The 25,026-nt window shown below is 40.6% G+C and overlaps 1 protein-coding gene across 6 annotated transcripts in view; it reads right to left on the bottom strand.

Annotated features, from left to right (window-relative positions):
• Positions 1 to 25,026, bottom strand: part of gapvd1 (GTPase activating protein and VPS9 domains 1) — a 127,187-nt gene that overhangs the window by 50,621 nt on the left and 51,540 nt on the right. For 3 of the 6 annotated variants that reach the window (XM_048558762.2, XM_048558764.2, XM_048558766.2), the window contains exons 5-10: positions 23,091 to 23,225; positions 19,165 to 19,357; positions 15,487 to 15,567; positions 10,997 to 11,157; positions 7,648 to 7,777; positions 7,118 to 7,243 (exon numbers count right to left, since the gene is read on the bottom strand). In XM_048558762.2, the coding sequence (XP_048414719.1) occupies positions 7,118 to 7,243; positions 7,648 to 7,777; positions 10,997 to 11,157; positions 15,487 to 15,567; positions 19,165 to 19,357; positions 23,091 to 23,225 (826 nt within the window). The remainder of the gene's footprint in view (positions 1 to 7,117; positions 7,244 to 7,647; positions 7,778 to 10,996; positions 11,158 to 15,486; positions 15,568 to 19,164; positions 19,358 to 23,090; positions 23,226 to 25,026) is intronic. The other 3 variants (XM_048558765.2, XM_048558767.2, XM_048558768.2) reach the window with 1 other exon arrangement.

Below are 25,026 nucleotides of genomic sequence, written 5' to 3'. Positions count from 1 at the left end.
AGCTGCAGTCTAGTCTTCACACACCAGTTTGTGGAGACACACATTCCAAACAAGCGCCTCCTAACCAGTTCAGTCAGCCTCTTGTGCACAGGATACATGCATACCTAGTTAATGTCCACCACTTCAAAACACCCAATCAACATACAATTAATAGGAAGTACTGCAACATCTCATCAACATCTATAATGTTTGTCTATAATCTGTGACCTCAGAAAGTGCAAGAATTCTTGTAATACTTAATAATGTGGGAAAGTAGGAAAAGCACTGAAAGAGGGTGATTAGCAAGGATTGTTCCAACTGTTACTTGAGGGTAATTAATGTCAGTTAGCAGAGTGGTATGCTCCTCCTGTGAGATGAGAGATTTCAGGGAGAAGTCAAATGGCCCTGACAACTACTTACAGGAATTGTGTGCAACTATCTCCTCTCAGACGACATGGATTGGTTGGACTCTCAAAGCAGACCTGGAGGCAGAATATTTTCCAGACAGGAATTTCACGGCTATGGTCCCCCGAATTTTCAGCTAGATAGATGGTTGACCGCCAGAAGGGGCAGACAGGCAGTGCACAAGTTCACAGTATCTATTTCCCTTCCAAAAGAGAATATCATTTTGGATACTGTTGGAGGGTGGTGGTGGTGTTTTTTTTTGGTAGGTTGCCGGGGGGGGGGGGGTGTGGCATTGATGATGGGATGCCATCTGAGGGGAATGCAACAACAGCAGCCTGATCAATGGCACCACAACTGGCTGTTATATAGCAGGGACAGTCAAAATGAAGACAAGCAATAGCATACTATCAGAGGACAGATAAGTGGTTTTGTAGTTGCTAGAGATGTGGCCCTGCAAAGAAAATTTAGGTACAACGTTGAGCAGGACTTATTGAGTTGCAACCTTGAGGTTATTCCCTGAGCCATATTTTACTGAGGGCAGAAACAGGAAGATAACACAGTGAACACATAGCTAAAGAGCCAGAGTAAAAGGGAGGGCTTAAGATACCTGGATCATTGGGATATCTTCCAGGGCAGTAGTGGGCCATACCAGAAGGATGAGCTACATCTAAATTGGAAGGGTACCAAAATCCTTGCAGGGAGATTTGCTACTGCCACTTGGGAGGGCTTAAACTGGTGAGGCAGGGGGTGGGAATCAGAGAAGTAGATCAGCAAGTAGTGATTGAGAGGGAAAGGTTAAGTCAAGTAAGTCTAATAGGAACAACAACAGGTACGGCAAGTACAAAAGGTATGGAAGATGAACTTAGAGGCTGCATCAGGACATGGAACTACCATGTTGTAAACATTAGAAATTTGGTTGAGAGAAAAGCAGGGCTGGCAGCTCAACATTGTAGGGTTTAAATGTTTCAGGCATGTTGGACAAGGATGGATTGTAAAAGGAGTGGGGGAGTTGCATTACTGATTAATTAGACTGTCACAGCTGTACTAAGTGGACATCTTGACAGGCTTATCCAGCAAGGCCAACTAAGTAGAACTCAAGGATAAGAAAAGTGTTATCACATTGCCGGCATTATATTACCTCTCCCAATATCCAGCAAGAGATAGAGGAACAGAGATGCAAGTAGATCATGGAAAGATATAAAAACAATAGGTTCTAGACAATTTTCACTTCCCTAGTATTGACTGGGACTCCCTTAGATACATGGACATGGATGAGGCAAGATTGTTAGGTGCATTTGGGAGTGTTTCTTGCAAGAATATGTAGATAGTCCAACTAAGAGTGGCCATACTCCACCTTGCCTTGGGCAATGAGCCGGGCCAGGTGATTATTGAGGAGGATAAGATTGATCCTTAGGTGAAAATGCTAAACTGGGGCGGGTGACGCTAAATATAGCAGCAACTGGAGAAATTAGATTTGGGGTGGCTATTAGAGGGTAAACCCACATCTGAAATGTGGGAGTGTTTTAAAGGCCAGTTGATCAGAGTTCAGGACCAGCATGTTCCTGTGAGGACGAAAAAGGTAAGAATGGCAAGATTCGGGAACTCTCTTCTTTCAAGAGACCTTAAAAGATTAGTCAAAAAGAGAAAGGAAGCATGTGTCAGGTTGGGAAACTGAAATCAGACAAGGCACCTGAGGAATTTCAAAGAGGAAAAATGAACAAAAGAATTAAGAGAGCTAAAAGGGACCATAAAATGTCCTTGATAAATAAAATTAAGGAGCAGTCCAAGGCTTTTCACATGTATGTTGGGAGCAAGAGGGTAGCTAGGGAAAGAGTAGACCAACTCAATGACAAAGGAGGGAATTTACAGAAAGTGGGAACCCTTAATGAGTTCTTTACGTTGGTATTCACTGAAAAGGACACAGATAATGCCAAGATTTTTGAAGGGTGCATTGGTATTCTCGGACATGTCAATATTAAGGACATAGTGGTATTGGTGTCTTGAAAAATATTAAGGTAGGCAAGTTCCAGAGCTTGATGGGAACTACCCAAGGATACTGAAGGAGTTTAGACAGGAGACTGTTGGGACCTTGACAGTGATCTTTATACCCTCTTTAGCCACAGGCAAAGTCCCAGAAGACTGGAGAATAGTTAATATTCTCAGGAAGGCAACAGTCTAATAGTATTATTGCTAGACTATTAATCCAGAGACCCAGGTAATGTTCTAGGAACCCAGGTTTGAATCTCAGACCAGATGGTGGAATCTGAATTCAATAAAAGAAAAACAAATTCAATTTGGAATTAAAAATCTGCTAGTGACCATGAAATCATTGTCAATTGTTGGAAAAACCCATCGGGTTCACTAAAATTCTCAGGGAAGGAAGTCTGCATTCCCCATCTGGTCTGGCCTACATGTAAACCCCAGACACAGTACTGTGCTTGACACTCAACTGCCCTCTGAATTGGCTGGACAAGCCATTCAAGTGTACCAATCACAACAAAGTCTGAAAAGAATTGAACCAGATGCATCACCTGGCATCAACCAAGGCACCAGAAAAGAAAGGCAGAAACAGCCCTGTCAACCCTGCAAAATCCTCCTTACTCTCATGTGGGGCCAAGTGCCAAAACTGTGAGAGCTCTCTCACAGACAACAGTCTGACATAGCATTACTCACAGAATGAACCTTACAGACAATGTCCCAGGCATTACCATCACAATCCCTGGATGCATCCCGTCCCAAAAGCAGAACAGACACAGCACAGAAGGTGGCATAGTGGCATACAGTAATGAGTGTGTTGCCCTGGGAGTCCTCGACATTGAATCCAAACCCCATGGGCAAGGACATTCCCACTGATTACCATGTACCATCCTTCTTCAGCTGATGAATGGGTACTCCTCCATGTTGAACACTTGGAGGAACCACCAAGGATGGCAAGGGCACAAAATGTACTCTGGGAGGGGGAATGTCAATGTCCACCACCAAAAGTGGCTCAGCAGTACTACTGATTAGGACCTGGCCAGCTCAAAGGACACAGCTGCTGGACTGGATTGGCAGTCGGCAGTAAGGGAGACAAAAAGGAAAACACAAACTCCTCCTTACCAATGTGCCAGTTGCAGATGCACCTGTCCATGACAGCATTGCTAAGAATGACCATTGCCCAAGCCTTATGGAGATGAGGTCCTGTCTTCACTTGAGAATAACCTTCATTGTGTTGTGTGGCACTATCAGTGTTAAATTCGACAGACTTCACACAGATCTAGCAACTCAAAAGCAGAATCTGTAATCTGTGGCCTGATAGAACCCCACTCAACCATTATCATCAAACCAGGGGACCAACCCCGGTTCAATGGAATGCTGGAGGGCATGCCCAGGAGCAGCCTCAGGTTTCCTGAAAATGAGACGTCAACTTAGATAAGCCACCAAGCAGGACTATTTGCACACCAAACAGCATAAGTAGCAGCTAAGCAATCCCAAAACCAACAGATCAGATCTAAGCTCCACAGTCCTGCCACATCCAGTCATGAATAGTGGTGGACAATTAAACGACTACTGGAGGAAGCTCCACAAATATCCCCATCCTCAAAGATGCAAGAGCCCAGTACATCAGTGCAAAATAAAAATGAAGTTTTCATAGCAATCTTCAGCCAGAAGTACCAAGTGGATTATCCATTTTGGCCTCCTCCAGTGGTCCGCAGCATTACAGGTACCAGTCTTCAGCCAATTTGATTCACTCCACATGATATCAAGAAACAGTTGGAGGCACTGGATACTGCAAAGGTTTAGGGTCCTGACAGCGTTCCAGCAACAGGACTCCAGAACTTGCTGCTCCCCTAGCCAAGCTATTTCAGTGCAGTTACAATGCTAGCATCTACCTGACAACGTAGAAAATTGACCAATTACATCCTGCACACAAAAAGAAGGACAAATCTAACCCGGCCAATTACCACCCCATCAGTCCACTCTCGATCATCAGTAAAGTGATGGAAGATGTCATCAAGAGTGCTACCAAACAGCACCTGCTCAGTGAACCCCAGTTTAGGTTCTGCCAGGATCATTCAGCGCCAGACCTCATTTCAGCCTTGGTTGAAACATGGACAAGAGAGCTGAATTCCAGAGGTGAGGTGGAAGTGACAACCCTTGACATGAAGGCAGCATTCGACAATGTGCATCAGAGCTCTGGCAAAACTGGAATCAATGGAAATCTGGGGGCAAACTTTCCAGTGGTTGGAGGCATATCTGACACACAGGAAGATGGTCATGATTGTTGGGAGGTCAGTTATCTCAGCTCCAGGACAGCTACGCAGGGATTCATTAGGATAGTGTCCGAGATCAAGCATCTTCAGCTGCTCCATCAATGAACTTCCCTCCATCACAAATGAGGATTACACCGATAATTACACAACGTTCAGTATCATTCGCAACTTCTTAGATACTGAAGCAGTCCATGTCCAAATGCAACAATAACTGGTCAACATCTAGGTTTGGGCTGAGAAGTGGCAAGTAACACTCACACCACACAAATGTCGGGCTATGATTATCACCAATTACAGACATTCTAACCAACGCCCTGACATCAATGGTGTTACTATCACTGAATCCCCCACTGTTACCAGCTTGAGGGTTATCATTGACCAGAAACTATGAACTCACCACAAATACAGTGGCCACAAGAGCAAGTCAGAGTCTAGGAACACTGTAGCAAGTACCACCTCCAGACTCCACAACTCCTGTCCACCATCTACCAGGCCCAAGTCACAAGTGTGATGGAATAGTCCTGGGATGAATGTCGCCCCAACATTCAAGAAGCTTGACACCATCCAGGACAAAGCAGCCTGTTTGATTGACACTACATCCAGCAGCATCCATTCCCTCGCACCGCCATTGCCTAGTCATAGCAGTGTGTACTATCTTCAAAATGCACTGCAGAAAATCAAAGATCCTCAGACAGCACCTTCCAAACCCACAACCACCCCCATCTGAAAGGGTAAGAAGAGTAGATACATGGGAACAAACCATTTTCAAGTTCCAAGCTCCCCTCTGAGCCACTCATTATTCTGACTTAAACATAATTGCTGTTCATTCACTATCACTGGGTGAAAATCCTGGAATTCCCTCCCTAATGGCATTGTGGGTCAAACCACAGCAGGTGGACTTCAGCAGTTCAAGGCAGCTCACCACCATCTTTTCAAGGCAAACTAGGGGTGGGCAGTAGAAATGCTGGCCAGCCAGCAACACCCACAACCAACAGAATGAATAAATAAAAATAAATTTTGTTCATTTAAAGGAAGGCAACAGGGCTAATTCAGGAAATTAAAGGCCAGGTGAGCCCTACATCAGTGGTAGGGAAATTACTGGAGAAGATGTAGGGCCAGGATTTACTCATTTGGAAAATAATCAACTTACTTGGGATAGTCAGCACGGCTGGCCCAGGGGTGGTGGTGGTGTGGGGGGGGGGTGTCTCTGACATTTGATTACATTTTTCAAGGAAGTGATAAGCGATGCGGATGACTGCTGGGGGTAGGACAATGGATACTACCTATGTTAACTTTACTAAAGCATTTGACAAGATTCCTAACCATGAGATATTAAGTCTCATGGGATCCACAATAAGTTAAGTAGCTTGGAAAACTGGCTTGATCATAAGTTTTTATGACCGGAATTCTGTCACCAGTGATTTTCAGCAAGAATCAGTGTTGCTTGTTATGTATATTTTGGGCAAAAATGTAGGTAATCTGATTTTGCAAACATGAAAATTGGTGGAGTTGTGAATATTGATTAAGATTGTCAAAGGATATAGCAGGATAATAATCCATTGTAAAGTTAGGTGGATTTAATACAGACAAGCATGAGGTGATGTGTTTTAGGAGGTCAAATGCAAGAAGAAAGTATACAGAAAATGGCAGGACTCTTAGGAGCACTGATGTGCAGAGCGATCTTGGGGTGCAAGTCCATAACTTCTTGTAAGTGGCAACACAAGTGGATGAAGCATTAAAGGGGGTATACAATATACTTGTCTTGGTAAGTCAGAGCACCGAGTATAAAAGTTGGCAAGTCAAGTTGCAACTGTATAACACTTGAGGACAACATGCAGTTCCAGATGTCACACAACTGGAACAACATGGAGACTTCGGAGAGGATGAAAAAGAGATTTAGCAGGACATGGCCTGGATTGGAGTCTAGTGGTTGGTCAAACGGATTGTTTTCGTTTAAAGCGTCAAGAGGTTCAGGGGGTGATGTGACAGAAGTAAATAAAATTATGACAGGCATGGAGAGAGTGGAAAGTTGGGAGTCTTTTTCTCAGGACAGAAATGTCAAATACCAGGGGAAATAGATTTACGGTGAGAAGGGCAAGTTTTAAGGGAGATCTGCAAGACAAACGCATTTACACAGAACAGTAGGTGCACGGAACAGCCTGCAGGAGTGGAGGGAGGCAGTGGTGGTGGAAGCAGATACAATAGCAATGCTTAAGACGCAATTAGACGGACACATGAACAGGCAGAGAACAGAGGGATACAGACCATATGCAAGCAGATGGAATTAGTTTAGTATGGCATCATGGCTGGCATAGATAGGATGAGTTGAAGGGTCTCTTCCTGTGTTGCACCTTTCTATATTCTTAGTAGCATACTGTGCAAAAAACTAAGGAACCAAGAATAAATAAATCAACTTGTATTTACAATTGTTTTGCTGATTGAGATTTCAATATGCTTTGTTACTATTCCGTGTCACTTACCCTGTTCATGTTCCAAAAGCTGTAAAGCTTCAACACCATTACTTCCAGAAGGTCCTGCTCCAAGTTCAGAGACTGATTCCCCTTCCAGGTCGAGTGAGGATACGGAATTTGAGCGGTTTGAAGGTCCTATTTAGTGGAAGCATTGCCAGTTAATTTAATGTATACGATAAACGTAAGTAAAATGGACAGAAAAACTTGCGGCAGCTGATTTGTTTTACTAAAAGATTTGAACAAAGATAAGTTTTGATGAAATTATTCAAATGAGAGAACAGGGCAGCAAAAGAGCAGCTCAGGACAAAACTGTGAACTTAAGAACTAATAAGAGAAAGCTATGCCAAGAATGGCAAGCCAAGAGAGAGGACACAGAGGTCACCTTCAGACTAACAATTATTGGAAGGCAATATTGGGGGGGGTCGGCGGGGTGGAGAAGAGAGGCTGTGATATGTTGAGGCAAAATTATGGAGGATTTCAAGCAGAAAAATTTCACAAGCAAAGGGGAAACAAGTACTTTAATCCAAGAAAAACCTCACCTTCTGATATTCCCTCCAGATTATCACTACAGAGGGAAAAGCGCAGAGTTTTATCTGGTTTGCCATGCAGTTTTCCATCGTCAGGAGGCACTTCTCCCTGCCCACTATCCGCAAGCTGCAAGCTCAACACCTGAACAAAATAAATACATTGGTCAAGCAGCATTTAAATAAGCCAATGATTTGGCATTTTGTTGTGGAAATATTCTTTAAATTTAATGTTATTTGCTTATAATTGAATTTAATTATTTCAGCACAAAACCCATACTTTGCTGTATTTCAAACTTAAAATAATGATTTAAATTATTTTTAAGCACAATGCGTTAGATGTGATTTACCACGGACTAGCTATGAATCATACAATAGATACACTGATCACATAGTTAATCAAATCCACATCTCTTCAGGGCTACTGTAGTATTCAACTATATTGGTTTGGGATTGCAAAGTGATTAGAGAACATAGTTGAACTGTCACTGTGAGCTGGTAGCACAGATGGTCTTTAATTGTCTGAAATTACTAGTGAACACAAAGGTGATGAGGGTCTTGGAGTGCAGTGACAGTGACCCAGAACGTCTAGTTTCAAATCATGCTTTAGGATGTAATGACTATGGAGGTGTGTCATAACATGTCAAACAGCTTGATAAAAATTTTAAAAAGGTGCCACAACCATGATAGCATATCAGCTATCACAACTGCCTGAAGTACAATGAATACTTAGTTGGACAAAGGCCTTGGAATGTCCCGAAGATTTGAAAGACCTAAACAGGTTCATTCACGGGAAGACTATCTATCTACATAAACCAAATATTTAAAACTTAGGGAAGAAAACAAATTAAATTGAATGTTAAGCCTGGTTAAAACAAATTATTTCAATAATTTTTTTTTGTTCTGTATAGACAACAGCAAATAATTTTATCTTTAAAACCAGAGAGAGCAAAAATGACAGTTGGCATATCAGTAACTGATTAATTCAGAACATGAAGTTATATAGTTAGAAGACTTTCTCGGCCCAAAATATTCCACATCTTTCCATACCGATTCTTTGCTGGAAAGCAAATTCAAAAAGATGTTAACAAAATAGCCACTAGGTGGTGTAAATAAGATCTCCCACTCCATTCACAATCGAACAGTCTGCACTTTTGTTTGCAATCAAAGCATACGTAATACTGTGGGTTTTATTTGGTGCACAAATTTGAGAAGCTCATGCAGTTTTGAAAATGGAACTACAAAAACAGAAATTTGCTGGGGATGAGAACACTACAGTTGTGGGTAGAAAACATTACACAAAACTGTGGTAACAATTGTTGTGATGTGCACAAATCAGATTATTCCAAGTCAAAATAGAATTGGACGTCTACTCAGACTTTTTAAAATTTAAAAACCAAAACTTTGAAAATGGTCAGACAAAAATTATTAGTCTAACAGGCTTTAACACCCCAAACATGCCAGCCTTAAATCTGCAGAAATTTGCGCGTCTCAGCTCAAGGGATAATTGGTACAGAATAAAGAATCACATAACTGTAGTTTTAGAATTAACTGACAGTTCTGCTTCTCATTGATCATTAATGTATCACTTGTTTTGAAGTGTTTTCTGCGAAAGCACTGATGTTTTTACTGTGTTTAATTAGAAAGCTAGTTTTACATTCTTACAATTTTGCAAATTTGAGTAGTCAAAACAATTTAATTCAAATTGTGCATAAATTCTTGAAGCATAACATGACTTTTAAAATCAAAACCTTTGAGTTCCTAAAGGGGATGTGGCATACTTAGAGTACACAAATCCCTTTTCTTTCTCCTGATCTTCAAGTTATATTAGTTTAGAGGGTAGACAAGCAAGCAACCCTCAATCATCAACTATCTCCATTTGTGATGCGCTGCTAGGATAAGAAGCCTGGAAATAGCCTTCAATTTTATCTTCAGCACTTCAGTTCTCCAAAAACAGATAGTGACAATTCTTTAGAAACCAAAATCTACCTAAATAAGAACAAACCCCAGGTTCTATTACTAGCATTTTGTTTTAGAACTTCAAACATTATACTATAGGTCCTATCTGTACATTTCATTTAAGGTCATTTTACATCAACTTGTGAATTACATAATCTACTGCACCTATGAAGTGACCCTTAATTCAACAGCTCCCTTTACATCCTCTATTTAATACTTCCAGTCTCAGCCGTTCATTCAAAATCTTTCACCTTTAAAGTTCTAAGGTTGTCAGCCAAGTTACCTTAATATACCAACCACTGTTCAACAAGCTTACATCACAATATTAATAAATCAAATAGCAGACAAGGAAAAATAATATTAAAATACTTTTCTCTGCTATTGTCGATAATGGTTCCTGACTCAATCTGCTGTATGAAAGTATCCAAGGCCATAATATCTCAGAACTAATTATGTTGTCAAGAAAGTTTTGACTTCTGAAATTTCAGGGAATAAAAAACGTATTTCTCAAAACTTTTGACAATTACATTTTTACATCCAATATACAAATCTGTTAATCCACATGATTCAAAGTCTCCCTCTCAACATTGGAAGGATACAATGTCAAAGGAAATTCAGTTTAACATTAAGTTTATTTATGAAGGACATGTCATATGTTGCATCAGTCCATGTCCATATGCAGCAAAACCCAGATAACATCCAGGCTCAAGCTGATAAGTCATAAGTGACAGGCAATGACTATCTCCAACAAGAAAGAACCTCACTACCGTCCCTTGACACTCAATGGCATTACTGACATTATGGGTTTTCCCATTCACCAGGAATTGAACTGGAACAGCCATATAAATTGTGTAGCTACAAATACATGTCATGTAACACCTCCCCTGTTTCCACAGTGTCATCCAGCATACACAATTCACAAGTCCAATGGAGCATTCCCCACTTGTCTGGTCAGGTGCACCTCCATCACCACTCAAGAAGCTTCGCGCTTGATTGGCACCCCATCCACTATCATGAACATTCACTCTCTTCAACAGAAGCAGTGATGTGTTCCATCAGCAAGAATTGCTGCAGTAACTCAATGCTCCGCAAAGAGCATTTTCTACACGCTTGGCCTCAACCATCTAGAAGGGAAAAGGCAGCAAATACATGGGAACACCACCACCTGCAAGCTACTCTCCAACCTGACTTGGGACCATATTACTGTTACTTCACAGTTGCTAGGTTACTACTTCCCCCCCCTGCCAAGAGCACTGTGGGTGTGGCTAAAACCCACTGATTACAGCAAGTCAAGGTTGCAGCGCTCAACCATTTTCTCTAGGGCAATAAGCATTGGATAACAAACGCTGGCCTGGCCAGCGATGTCCACATCCTTTTAACTAATTTTTAAAATCAAGTATCGTACCTCATTTTCTGACATCATGCCAGGTGACATCTGAGAGGTAATGCCCAGTGAAATGACCAACACTTCTTCAGGCTGGACTTCTTGTAAAGGCTCCTGACTCAAACTTTCATGGTCGAAGTGTTGCTCTTTTGCTTCGTTTGTCCGGCCTCTGGTTCTTCCAGCTGCAAAATAAATTAGCAAGCAAACAATCAGGACAAGTCTCAGCTTACTCAAATTACTAACAATGCAGATTATTTAACAGAGCTAAAGCTCCACTAAAAAATAAATTGAACACAATAGAAAGTAAATATGAAAACCTAAAAGTAAATAACTATCACCTAACTGGACATATCACAGGTGGGTAAGATGGCTAGTAGTGATGGAATGCAAAGACGTGGTGCTTCAAAGGTATGGTTCACAATCAGCTCTTGGGGAAACTTGGCTGAATAATTTCCAAGATTGCATGAGGAGATTCAAATCTAAGCAAAAACATTTACTCAATATAAAAAAAAAGAGGCATCATCTTTGAGAGAAAGGATGCGACTGATTGTTTTGGTTTGCAGGTAGGGACAGGACACCATGTCTTTTCAAAAATATTGTCCACTAGTCTCCCCCACTCAAGGTAAGGTTTCCTTGCATGCCTGTGAGAATTTGAACCAATGTAGCTGGAAGATGGAGACCAGCATAGAGGAGGCATTTAACAAAAAAAGGAAGGCGCATTAAGTGAAAGTGTTGGCTTGTACTAAAGGAGGGAGTAGATGGGGTAGGTTATGAAAAGACGAGAAGAAACACAAAGACAGGACTACAAAATACCATGCAAATAGTGTGGTGAATGTTTGCGAGCTACATGCATAATTAGCAATGTGGGAATACAACATAGTGGCTACAATGGAAGCGCAGCTTAAAAACAGTGAGCACTGGACACTTGGCATACAAGAATGCCGAGTGTTTGGAGATGAGAGAGAAGAAAGGAAGGAAGGGCGATAGTATTGACTCGAGCAAGACATTGCAGTGTTGGAAAGGAGGTCGAAAGAGGTGATGGCTGTTCATCCACTGATGGTTCAGAGGAAAAATGTCACTATTTGCGGTTAATCTATAGCCTTCCTAATAGGCAGATACAAAGACCACATCTGCAAGAATACAAGGGACTTCAATTACATAGCTATTAACTTGGATAACAGTAGCATATAAAGCCATGGAGTTGGGGGGGGGGGGGAAAGAATGGGCAGCACAGGGCGGATATAGTAGCGGTAGAGGAGAGCGGTTTCTGATGTATTCAGCAGAACTTTTTTCATGTTCAGCCTAAAATTGACAAATCCAGTTGGATCACAAGTGTCATGGTAGACTGAATGAATGAACAAAATGAATGATTTTTGTCATGTGTACTATTCAGTGAGAAATACAATGAAATGGTGAAAAGCTTTCAATTGTCACCACAATACAGTGCCATTTTAATAGTTTAAGAATAAGAAAAATGAAAAGATATAGCTTAAATGGAAAAGTCCATCTACGTTCAAGTTCTGAGCAAGCTCAGAACTACCACTGCCTACAGAGCTAACTCACATCAAAGTTGCCAATCCTCAGGTGCCATCTTTTGCTGCTGGGCCAATTCGCCTCTGGCACCACCTACGCTGGGCCCACCACAAAGTCTCTTGCCACAACTCACCTGATCCTGCTGTGATGCCCATCCGCCACTGTTTCACCGAAGTTGCCAATTCTCAGGCGCTATCATTTGTGGCTGGGCCTCCCTCATCGATGTCACCTCAGGGCTTCCTACCAGCCCCATGCTGGGCTCCCTCTTCCCCCACCAAGTCTACATCAGGGTAAGTCACCACTGATATTGCTGTTTAGGTTCTTCACAGTAAGCAAGGTAAAGGAGAAAAAAGGAAAAAGAAAATAAAGGAAAACAAAGAGAAAACAAAAGCACAGGAAGCTGATTCTGCTCCACGTTGAAGAAATCCTCCTTGAATACGAGGGTGGTTAGTATGATTAGATCACATGGGATCCAGAGATACAAAATTGGATGCGATGGTAGGCAACAAGGGGTGGTAGTGGTAGTAGAGGTCTGTTGTTCAGACTGTAGGCCTGTGACCTGTGATGTGCCGCAAGGATCGGGACTGGGTCCATTGCTGTGAGCCATTCATATAAATGATTCAGATGAGAAAATAGGAGGCGTGGTTAGTAACTTTGCAGATGACACCAAAATTGGTGGTATAGTGGACAGCAAAGAAGTTATCTAAGAATGTAATGGCATCTTGATCAAGTGGACCAGTGGGCTGAGGAATGGCAGATGCAGTTTAATTTATATAACCATGAGCTTTTGCATTTTATAAAGACAAACCAGGGCAGGTCTTACACAGTAAGGCCCTGGGGAGTACTGTTAAACAGAGACAAGCCAGGGGTACAGGTACATATTTCCTTGAAAGTGGCATTACACATAGACCGGGTGAAGACAGCATTTGACATGCTTGCCTTCATCCGTCAAAGTACTGTGTACAGGAATGGGATGTCACGTTATGTTTGTACAAGACACTGTTAAAGCCACATTTGGAGTACTGCATACAATTCTGGTCGTGCTGCAATAGGGAACATTTTTATTAAAGTGGAAAGAATGCAAAAAAGATTTACAAAAGGATGTTATGAAGACCGGAGGGTTTCTTTGAAGGGGAGGCCGAATCAGCTGGGATTCTGCACCCCGCCCCGGGTGGAGTGTAGAAGGCTAAGGGATGACCATGTAGAGATTTATAAAGTCATGAGGGGCACAGATAGGATGAATAGCTGAAGTCTTTTCCCCGGGGTAGGGAAGTCCAAAACTAGAGGGCATGGTTTTAAAGCGAGAGGGGAAAGGTTTAAAAAGGGGCCTAGGGGGCAACATTATCACACAGAGTGGTGCATATATGGAATGCGCTGCCGGGGGGGGTGCAATTTCAACATTCCAAAACTATTTGGATAGATACATGGATAGAAAAGCTTGAGACAGACGCAAGCCAAATACAGGCAAATGGGACAAGTTCAGTTTAGGAAACCTTTGTCAGTACGGACCAATTAGGCCAAAAAGTCTGCTTCCATGCTTTATGACTATGGCCCTAAATGAAGTCTGGTCATCTGAATTGATCGTAATGGAGAAGGGTGAGAAATTACAGATTGGGATGGCATACGGTCCTGCTGCTGGTGTTGTGCAATTTCAAGATATAAGCATGGGACAAACTTGCAAGTCAGTGGTAGAAACTAAGGGCTTGATAGTGCTAAAGGAGTTTATTCCTGAACGGTTTAATATACTTAAGACTGGATCGTCTATTCAAATCCACATTTCTAATCCAAGCACACAAACATCCATACTTTAGGTAATCACACTGGTCTTTAAGTACAAATGCAATATTAAATGTAATTTTACGGACTAAGTCAAACATCTTTATGTTTCTTCAAAACTAGCTTGGCCACACCTCAAAATAAAAACATTTATGGTTAGCAAGAATGTCAGAAATGGTTGTTAGGTGTTGTCCTGAGGGTGTGCAGCTTCAAAAGAGAGGGAAACCAAATGCATGTTAACTACAATTAAGATTCATAGCCACTGCTTAATTAAGTTTACACTTTGCTTTTTCATTGAAATGCAATCAATAGCCAACAAATATCAATAACAAAGTCATTGTTTGTTACAGACAAAACACTGGAACATAGAATCATACAGTGCAGAAAGTGGCCCCTCAGCCCATCAAGTTTGTACCACCGAAAATATACTACCAACTTTTACATCAGTTACCCCTTTCCCACAAAGGCCCACAACTGTGAATGTTATGATACTTTATGTGCTTATCCAAGTAGTTTTTAAAAAGATAGTGAGGTTCCCTGATTCATTAGGAAGTGACATGTGGTCACAGTTACAATGTTTAAAAGACATTTGGATAAGTACACGAAATGTTTGGAGGGATGTGGGCCAAATACAGGCAAATGGGACTAGCTTACCTTGGGATTATGGTCAGCAGGGAATGGCTGGACTGAAGGGTCTGTTTCCATGCTGTACGATTCTGTGACTACCCTCCTAAACAGTACATTCTCAATTTCCACCAGCATCCGGGTGAAAACGTTTTTCCTCAAATCCCCTCTAAACCTCCTGCCTTTCCCTTTAAAATTATGCTACCCTTGTTATTGTCCCTTCAGCTACTAAGCTTATCTAGCCTCACTTCAAAGTTGAAATGCTCTGTCCTGATGCATCTCCTTTATATTACCCTCCAGAGCAATCAACTCAGAACATTTCCTGATTTTTCAATTTAAATTATCTCTACATTTAATGGAATTTGAATTGATTAAAAAGATCATATATTTTACACTATTTTTCACTGCAATTCATAAACAGATCATTTTTCTATGCAGCAATCACAATTGAAAAGTCACCAGAATACAGGACACTCAAAATGCCCTTTAGCAATTCCAACAGAGTAGTTTAACTTGTTTGAGTTCTTGACATTATTCTAGCATTTCTGGAATCCTCTTTGCATGAAGGAGTTACCCACCAAAGGGAGTAACAAGGGGAATGTGAGCAGTCAGATTTGTAGCTGAAGTATCCCAGGCAGTAATGGCTGCTAACTGTTGTCCTGAGTAAATGCAGCATTAAAAGAAAGGGAAACCAAATGTACGTCAGATACTTCAGTTAAAATTCATAGTCACTGCTCAGTTAAGATTATGCGTACCTTTTCATCTAAATGTACCCAACAGCAAACAAATATCAATAATAAAGTCATTGTTCGCAATCGACAAAACTCATAACATTTCCCAATCTGAATGATTTTCTCAAAATAGTATTTGAAGGCTCATCTGCAACATCACATGTAACTTGCATTGATTCATGAGGATATCCATGTCAAAATGGTACATAATTAGCACAAGGCTATTTGCCACAAAAGAACGCCAAAAAGGAAGTTTCTTTTATTCAGATGAACATTATTTAAAAAAGCTTGGCTGCAGTTCCCAAACTTGACAGGATGCACTCAAGTTACAAACAAGCACTCTGCATGCAAGAAATGTTAGAACATCAGCTGCAATTTGTGCATGATGGATTCAGTCAACAACTCAGCATGTATAAAAAAAGCATGCGAAAAGAGTTTTATTCCACTAAGTGAATATCAAGTGAATATCATTGTCAGATTGCATTAACTCATTTGGGAACAAGGTCTCCTGGAAGAGAAGAGGACTGGAGATAAGATGTAGAGCTGGCTGGACGAACAGAGCAGACCAAACAGCAGAGCAGCACCTTGTTATTTCAGAAAAGAGGATTGGGTTTGTTCTATTTCCAGTCACATTATATTGCGAGCAAACACAAAACATGAAATATTCAGATGTAAAGTTGGCTGAAGCTACAAGTAGAAATTTTGAACATTTGAAAGAGGCACACAACATGAATTTATTTCTCTTCACATAGATGACAACCTGAAATCAATCATGATCAGGAAAAAAAGTGGCCTGAAATATTAGAGATAACAAGGTGTAGAGCTGGATGAACATAGCAGGCCAAGCAGCAGAGAAGCAGGAAACTTACGTTTTGGGTCCGGACCCTTCTTCAGAAATGGAGGCGGGGAAGGGGATTCTGAAATAAATTCAGGAGAGAGAGAGAGGGAAGCTGATAGAGGATGGATAAAGAAGCAAACCAGGTGGGGAGGAGACAGTCAGGTCAAGGAGGCAGGGATGGAGCTAGTAAAGGTGAACGTAGGTGGGGAGTTAAGGAGGGGTGTTGGTCAGTCCAGGGAAGACGGATAGGTCAAGGAGGCGAGGATGAGGCTGGCTGGTAGGAGGTGGGAGGAGTGGAACTGCCTGGCCTGTGTTCATTCAGCTCCACACCTTGTTATCTCAGATTCTCCAGCATTGGCAGTTTCTACTAAGACTAAAACATTAGATTTCTATATCAGTTTTAATTAATGCACTCAAGTTCTGATGCTTTGTTGCACAAAAAGTTCTGTCATACTGCACAAAACTGGATTATAAACAGGGCGAAACTGCAGAGTGACATCAATATTTTTAATTTCAGTTGACAATGATGGGATTTGAGAGCTAGAACTGCTATAATAAAATCTTTAAGTTACAATAATCAATTCACCAATAAAACAAAAATAGAGCTGAAGGAGGGTCACTGGACTCCAAACACTGACTCTGCTTTCTTTCTGCTGCTTCCAGACTTGCTGAGTTTCTCCAGCAATTTCTGATTTTGTTTAAGAGTAGGACTGATCCTGATCCATTTGTTTTTGCTTGGGCCAGCAATGGCATTATCACGACTGACCTGACCTTCATGCCTCCAGATTGTGTTTGTTACTCTTCAAAGCTCACTCAAAACTAATGGGACAATCATCTGATGATTGTATTAATACACCAACCAACCAAGAGCAAGTTTAAAAATGGCTCAGGCTATTTGCCAAGGAAAATAAAAAGCCTATTTTGAGAATTTGAAATCATTAAGAGAAACATGATTAAGTGGTGGAACCCAACCTGCTAAAATTAATCCACCATCCTTACCTGCCTTCATAAAGTCACCAATCACACAAATTTGATTACTTCTGTTATCTGCAGTAGTCATCAGGTGAATGAGAGAGGGCGACAACAAATGCTAACTTTCCCAGTGCCACCCACATCCCAAGAATTTATTAAAAAGGGATAGGAGAAATCAAGTTTAGCTGGGATGTTCTGTCTAAAAGAATGAGCCTGTCAACAATCTAGGCTCCCTAAGCTGACGCATGATATGCCATTTTGCTAAGGAATTGGATAGCAACCGTGAAATCACACAGTAGTACAAGTCAGAGTCATCAAAAAGGAGGGTAGAAATTTTAACAGAAAGCAGCTGTTATTTAAAAAATACAAGTGACCAAGAAATCTTGTTTATAAACACGTCTACTGAAATAGACGGTGGTCCATTATTGGAGGTGTCCCCATGGGCAAGGTAAGGAAATAAATTTACTTCTGGGGAGAGCAATGTATGTTTAGTGATTTACTGACGGAAACAGTCATATACAGTCTATGGTAGCCTGTAACAAGCATTACAACTTGAAAATGCTCCAAAAGGCATCAATGTGCTTGCTCCCAAACATCTTAAGATGAATACAGAATGGGATTCGTATTCATCAAGAAGCAATATTTATGCATTTCTTAATGATGGGCATGTTACACTCAGCTCAGATGAGCACATCCTCCAGCTTTAAAAATATGTACATTGTAGCAAATAAGTGAGAACACATTTGTTTAACGTGTCATTTACAAGCCAAGTCAAAATACACCACATTGTATGGTAACACTACACGAGAAAACTGTACCAAAAGAATAATCAAATATGAAATCTCAAGTAGACCTTTGCAATTTTTCTCAATTGCAGAAACCTAATTATAAGTGGAGGTTTCAAATATATGTTGCATTTATGGATCACGAACAAAATACAAAGACCTATGTTTGGAGGGATTGATAGAGAAATTCCAAAACAGCCTCCAGTTAAGTACATTGTGTCCTGTTGCATAACTCAAAAAAGACAAAACCACAGGGCACAAAAGTCAGCCTTTTGATTGATTATACAATCGAACCATGAAAAAAAATCCAATTTAATCCAAGTCTTCAAATGCCGGATCAAAAACCTCGTGGGTATGCACTTTAAGTGTCATACACAAATTTTTTTTTTTTTAAAATGAGGCATTCTACCACTGGCATATTTCAGGCACCGAGTTCTCGACTTCTCTTTATAAAAAGATTATTCATTTTCCTATAATCTTTTTAAAATCACTTTAAAGATAATTCTCTCGGTTTTTGATAGCTGTTGAGTGTTTTGGGTCTTCCCTAGCCACTTTATTTAGGTCCCTCATTTTACGCTGCTCGCCCTTTGAGCTACTGTGTTCCAAAGGGAACAAGACAAGTCTATTTAATCTTTCCCCATAGTAATAATCGAAGATTTTTGGCAACATCTTGATAATTCTCCACTCCATCCTCTTCAGTTTAAGTCTTAACCTCTAACTCATGAGGAACTTGACATTCATTTCACTTTCATAATCAACACTTTCAATATTACTCGCAAAAATTAAATATGCTGCAAAGTTCTGGAATAAAGTACAAATATAAATATCCAAAAGACTTAATTGATATCTCTAAACAAAGTTCAACATACTGCATTGCAGAATTACCATTGCACTCCTCATAAGTTCAAGTAAAGCTGTTGTAGCTCCTACCTATTTGAAGTCGATTTTTTTTGTTAGCTGGAGTAGTTGCAGGAGATAGCTGGGGTGTGCTGGAGGGAGTCAGCTCAAGGCTATTGCTCTTCCCTGTTCTGGGTTGAGGAAGATTAATAATAAGGTTCTCTAGAGCCATCTTGTCCTCCTCTCTTAGCAGGTCCCTTGACGTTACATGCCGTGCAAAATTAACCTACACAAAAATAGGTTTAATTAATAAAAATCTTACATTTAGCACGAGCTTATGAAGAGTCATCAAATCGAATTAAAGTAAACTACAGTGATTGTTGTGATTGAGAAAAGATTACAAAGGTTGCCAAGTTTACATGAAGGGTTTTCTTCCTATCCTTTTCACCTTGGCCAAATTTGATTTTATTTAAGACTCATGCCACATCACTTTCAGACTGGGATCAAAAGGAAAAAGACAACAACGCAGCCCATCTTCTACCAACTATAAGACGACAACAGGATGAACCTAGCTGTAACTTTACTTGTCACATCCATGTAATAATTCTCTCTTCAGGAGTTTACAGTCTGTGATTTGGTATTCCTCCAAACGGTCTGAATAAGATCATATGACATAGGAGAGTGGTGAGGCACAGGTGGAAATGTATCTATGCTGCTGACAACACAATTGATTAAATGCTCGGGTAAATCAGTGGCATGTGGATCTCACAGCAGCCAAATGCAATGTCACCAAGCCTGTACCTAATAAATAGAGCGGATAACTTCATAAACATACAAGCTAGCAGAAATGGAGGTTCAAAGAGATTTAGAAACCTACTTGAATAGATTAAAAAAGCCATGTCCAAAAGATAAAAATATTCAGGACTTGAATACAACGAACTGTAAATCATGCTACAGCACTACAAGGCCCTAGGGAGCTCACACTTGGGAGTACAAAATTCAGTCCCATATCTTAAGAAAGGTCTATTGGTCTTGGACGAGTGCAGAGCAGATTTACGAGAATGATACCTGGACTTCACGTTTGAATGATGCGGAGAAATTACACAGAGTGTCACCTCATTCTCTGGAAGCTAGAAGATTATGGATTGATTTGATCAAACATTCAACGATATTAAGGAGGAAGAGGTTAGACAGACATCTATTTCTAATGCTTGAGAAACATAGGAAGAGCGAGCATTGGTTAAAAACTATACACAGGCTTTTCAGGAGCACGTTACCAAAAACCTCTAATTAATGCAAAAGGGTGGCAGATGTTTGGAACTCTGTTCCACACATAGCCATTGATACAGGGTCAACTGTTGATTTTTAAAGTCAGAGACTGACAGACTTTCATTAACCAAAAACATTCAGGGCTATGAAGAAAAGGCAGACTTAGATCAGAAATTGTTCATTACCTCAATGAATAGTGGAATGGTTTGAAGGACTAAAAGGTATATTGCTGTTCCCATGTTCTCAATTGACCCTGACTTCTAAATTTATCTTAATAGGGTGATGTGTAATTCAAACACTTAAAACTGTTGGCAAACTCAATTTAGAACCTACAGCACAAAAACAAGTTATTCAGCCAAACTGGTGCCTCTTCCCACAAGTTTTCATCTGACCCTCTCAACATAAATTTCCATTCCTCTGTGTTTATTTAGCATCACCAGACATGCAAGCAGCAAGGTATCCTCTTAAAAACATTTAGAAGCTATTATCTGAACTTCCTGTCTGTTCTTATCACAATGTGGTAATATTAATTACAGCTGCCTGTAATTCCCTCCCTCTGAAATTAGCTGAATGCCCAACTTCTTAACATAGTGCAGTGGAAACCATTACACACAGTTGGAATAGGCAGATTAAAGTTTCAAGTCATGCTTTATAATTCTATATTCAATTTCTTGCCCCCTAATGACGATAACAAAGCACAATGCATAAACAAACTTATTTGAAACAATAATCGGTAGAAAGGTTTTGATGTTGGTTACTTTGTAAAGAAATAAGATTACCAAAGAAAGTTTCAACTGAACACAAACTCATTTTTAAGCTTTCAAGTCCAGACTGTGATGTAGTAAGTGTCTGTACTTGAGCAACTGTTTGCCTATTGTAACAGAAATAAGACTGAGGGAGGTTTGCAGTAACAAGTACGTTGGTCACAGTAAATCACTTTTAGGTATTAAACAGAAACAAATACTAAACAGATCCAATCTACATCCAGTGATCATTTAAAATGATTGCAATTCCTTCAGCACATGGGAAAAAAAATCAAGCAAAGAGGCATGCCTAGGTCAATCACTGCTAGCTTGTTGTAAAGTTGTAAGCACTACTGGCAAGCAGAAGATATGGCATGCATCTGCCTTCTTAACTAAACGGCATCACGACAGGTATGGAAGAGGAAAGAATATACAGAAATTACAGAACAGCAATGTTAGGATGAAAAATTTATGCGTGGAAACATTTAAAATACACAGATGTAAAAATGCAAGATTACAAAATTTGACACAGATCTTTGATGTGCAAGAATGTCTTTTATTTAACAACATATCAAGATATCTAAGTCAGGAACTCAGTCATCCAACCAAAGAATCAATTAACATGAACTCAGCACAGTAACGGAGTTAAAGCGCTTGAGGGAAATCAAATGGAACAAGCACCAGTGTTTGTCAACAATTACCTACAAAAAAGTGAGGCATCACAACTGCGAAAGTCTGGTGCTGTAATGTCTACAAATTTATGAAAAATAGATACATTCTTTGCTCTCAAAAGACAGAATGAGAAATACAATTCACAAGATCGGGTTGGAAGGTGTGGGGGGCGCATGCACGAGTGTAGACGTGTATGTCTCCAACCCCTCGTCTGCAAAATGAAGCTGTCCAAGGTTGGAAGTTGCTTGCTTGTTCAGTCAGTCAGAGCATGAAGACATAAGCAAACTTTTTGACATTCCTTTCAGAAGACTTTAAAAACACAACAGATAGATAGAGATAGAACAGTACAGCACAGAACAGGCCCTTCAGCCCACAATGTTGTGCCGACCATTGATCCTCATGTATGCACCCTCAAATTTCTGTGACCATATACATGTCCAGCAGTCTCTTAAATGACCCCAATGACCTTGCTTCCACAACTGCTGCTGGCAACGCATTCCATGCTCTCACAACTCTCTGCGTAAAGAACCTGCCTCTGACATCCCCTCGATACTTTCCACCAACCAGCTTAAAACTATGACCCCTCGTGCTAGCCATTTCTGCCCTGATCTCTTAAGTGTTTGATCTCTTTCAAACACTTAAAAGGTTAACAATGGACATCTATTTTGGTAGTTTTTGGACAATAACCATATATACTTAGTGGGTGCAGACTGGAAATACCACAAAGTGGATATGAACATTGTCATCCTATCACAAGGAAATGCAAATACTTGCGATTCAAACCCCCATTGTGTTTTAATGCGAACGGAGTCAGGAATTATTTTTGTGGACATTGGGAACACCAGTTCTTCAGTCACGCGACAGAAACCAGCTTATACAAAGACCTACACCTTTGTGAATCTCTCAAGCAGCAGCCTGGGTCAGTCAGTATACGAGAGGGAGGCAGAGACAAATGATCACGCCGAAAAGGAAGGACCATTCTTAGCATTGTTTAAACAGACAGAGAAAGTGGGTCTCACTTCCACTACTGTTTGGCCAAAACAAGCCAGAAATTTATTGTTTCCAGGAGTAAGCTAGTGAACTCCTTGCCAGAAGATTGCAACCTCTATCACTGTTATTGAACCAAATGAAAAATCATCAGACCTGCACTATTTTCAGCTGATATCTCAAAAAATGATGAGTAAAAGTGATTTGTTGGACCCTTCAAAATCTAAGCGCATGCTACCCCTTTTGTAATCCCACATGCCTGTGATTGAATGGATCAATGTTACATTCCATACCAACGTAATTTGGTCGGTAGTAAGTCAAAAATGTAAGCAAACCATGTATGCTTACCAAGTTTAAAAGCTGGTTGTGGGTCATGTAGATAACAGTCCTACTAAGACCCTCCAGCAGATTCACCGAGGACATAGGCGGCGTCTCCACTGTGCGACCTCCAATGATAACATCCAAGAAAGCTGCAACACAACTCTGTAACAAAGTTTCAAGTAATATATATTACTTTCTCATACATCACGAAGAAATCTCCAAAATAAAAACAGCACTTTCATTAAAATGCAATCACCACTCCTTAAAGCAGCCACTTAAAAGACAATTGACCACTATTGACAGTGGCTGGCAAAAATGGTCGAAATGATGGCTGAATGACTTTGGAACAGAATATTGTTAACGATTGCCTTGGAGGGGCAAAGGTGATTTGCAACGTATTGCCTTAAACTTTCAGGCTGCAGAAGGAATTGTTACAATTCAGGATTTAAGACAGAGGAGTCTCACATGATGTTTAGCCTTGCTAATTGTTCAGAAGTGCAGACTATAACTCTATTACAGCTGTTTCAACTAAATAATGCATTTAAGATAATCAAATGAGCAGCTTTGAGATCTGGGTCATTTAAAATGATTGACTAAAAGGCTATATCAAGTACAATATTTTTGCTCTGATTAGGTCATCCTCAATAAGTGAGTCACCAATATAGCCTTATAGATTTCGATTCAGGATTCTTATCTGAAAATTTACATTTTGAAGCTGGTCACAACAGGCTCTTTTCACATTGAGATGTTATTTACTATTTTGTTCTTGCAATTAGCACAGTAGTGTGCTGTGAAGTTGGAGTCAGCATAACTGCTTTGATACAAAATTAAGTAGTTAAGACACAATAACTTGTGACAGAGAACGTGGGACATGAACATTTTCACAAATGATCTGAAATTCTGAAGTGTAGTGAGACATCTCAATGCCATGTGCTTTAGTTTGCACTTTATAATAATACTGAAATTTGACATTCATAATATTTTTAAAGCACAGCATATTTAGATGACATGATACAGAAGAGAGGGATTAATTTATCAGATTAATCCCTGGAACTGTCTCACAAGGACAGATTGAGAAATCAAAGTTTGCATTCTCTGGAGAATCAAAAGGAGTGTAAAGACACAATGAAACTTGGAAAACTCTTGCAGAATGAGACAGAGTGGGTACGGATGGGATGGTGCCCCTGGCTGGTGAATCGAGAACAAAGACATCACCTGAGCATAAAGGGGAGGCCACAATTTTTTTTTAAATTCACTCAAGAATTTGTGGACATTAATGACAGGGCTAGCAATTACTGTTCACCCTTAGTTGCCCGTGAGGTGGTTGTAGGGAGCTGCTTTCTCGAATTATTTCAGTCCACATGCTGCAAGGTGACAGACAATGCTATTCAGGTGGGTGTTCCAAGATTTTTAACCCAGTGACAGAGAAGGAACAGGGAAATTATTTCCAAGTCAGGATGACATGGATGGGCAATGGAACCTAGTTGTGTTCCCAAGTATCTGTGGCCCTTACCCTTCTAATTGGCAGTGGCCATGGGTTTTGGAATCTATGGTCTTAGAAGCTCTGATGAATTCCTGCAGTGCATCTTGCAGAGAACACAGTGCTGCTCCTAGGCTGTAGGAACTGGAGGGGGTGATGCCGTGTTCTGGATGGCGCCAAGCTTCTTTAGTACAACTGGAGTGAAACATATCCAGGTAGGTGCACTGTATGCCATCTCACTCCTGACTTGTGCCTTGTAGCAGGTTAACAAGCATTGTGGAGTCAGAGGTGAGTTACTCACTGCAATATTCCTAGCTTCTACCTGCTCTTGTCTGCGCATTTTCGTGGTCAGGCGTGTTCAGCTCCTGGTGAATGGTAACCCCAACCAACTGACAGGGGACTCAGTCATGGTAATACCACGAATGTCAAGGGCATTAGATTTCCTATTCTTGGAGATGGTCATAACTTGGCATTTATTTGGCA

The sequence above is a fragment of the Stegostoma tigrinum genome, chromosome 29 (genome assembly GCF_030684315.1).
Source record: "Stegostoma tigrinum isolate sSteTig4 chromosome 29, sSteTig4.hap1, whole genome shotgun sequence".
Classification (NCBI taxonomy): domain Eukaryota; kingdom Metazoa; phylum Chordata; class Chondrichthyes; order Orectolobiformes; family Stegostomatidae; genus Stegostoma; species Stegostoma tigrinum.
Note: the sequence above shows the minus strand (reverse complement) of the source record. Positions and strands in the feature narration are given on the sequence as shown.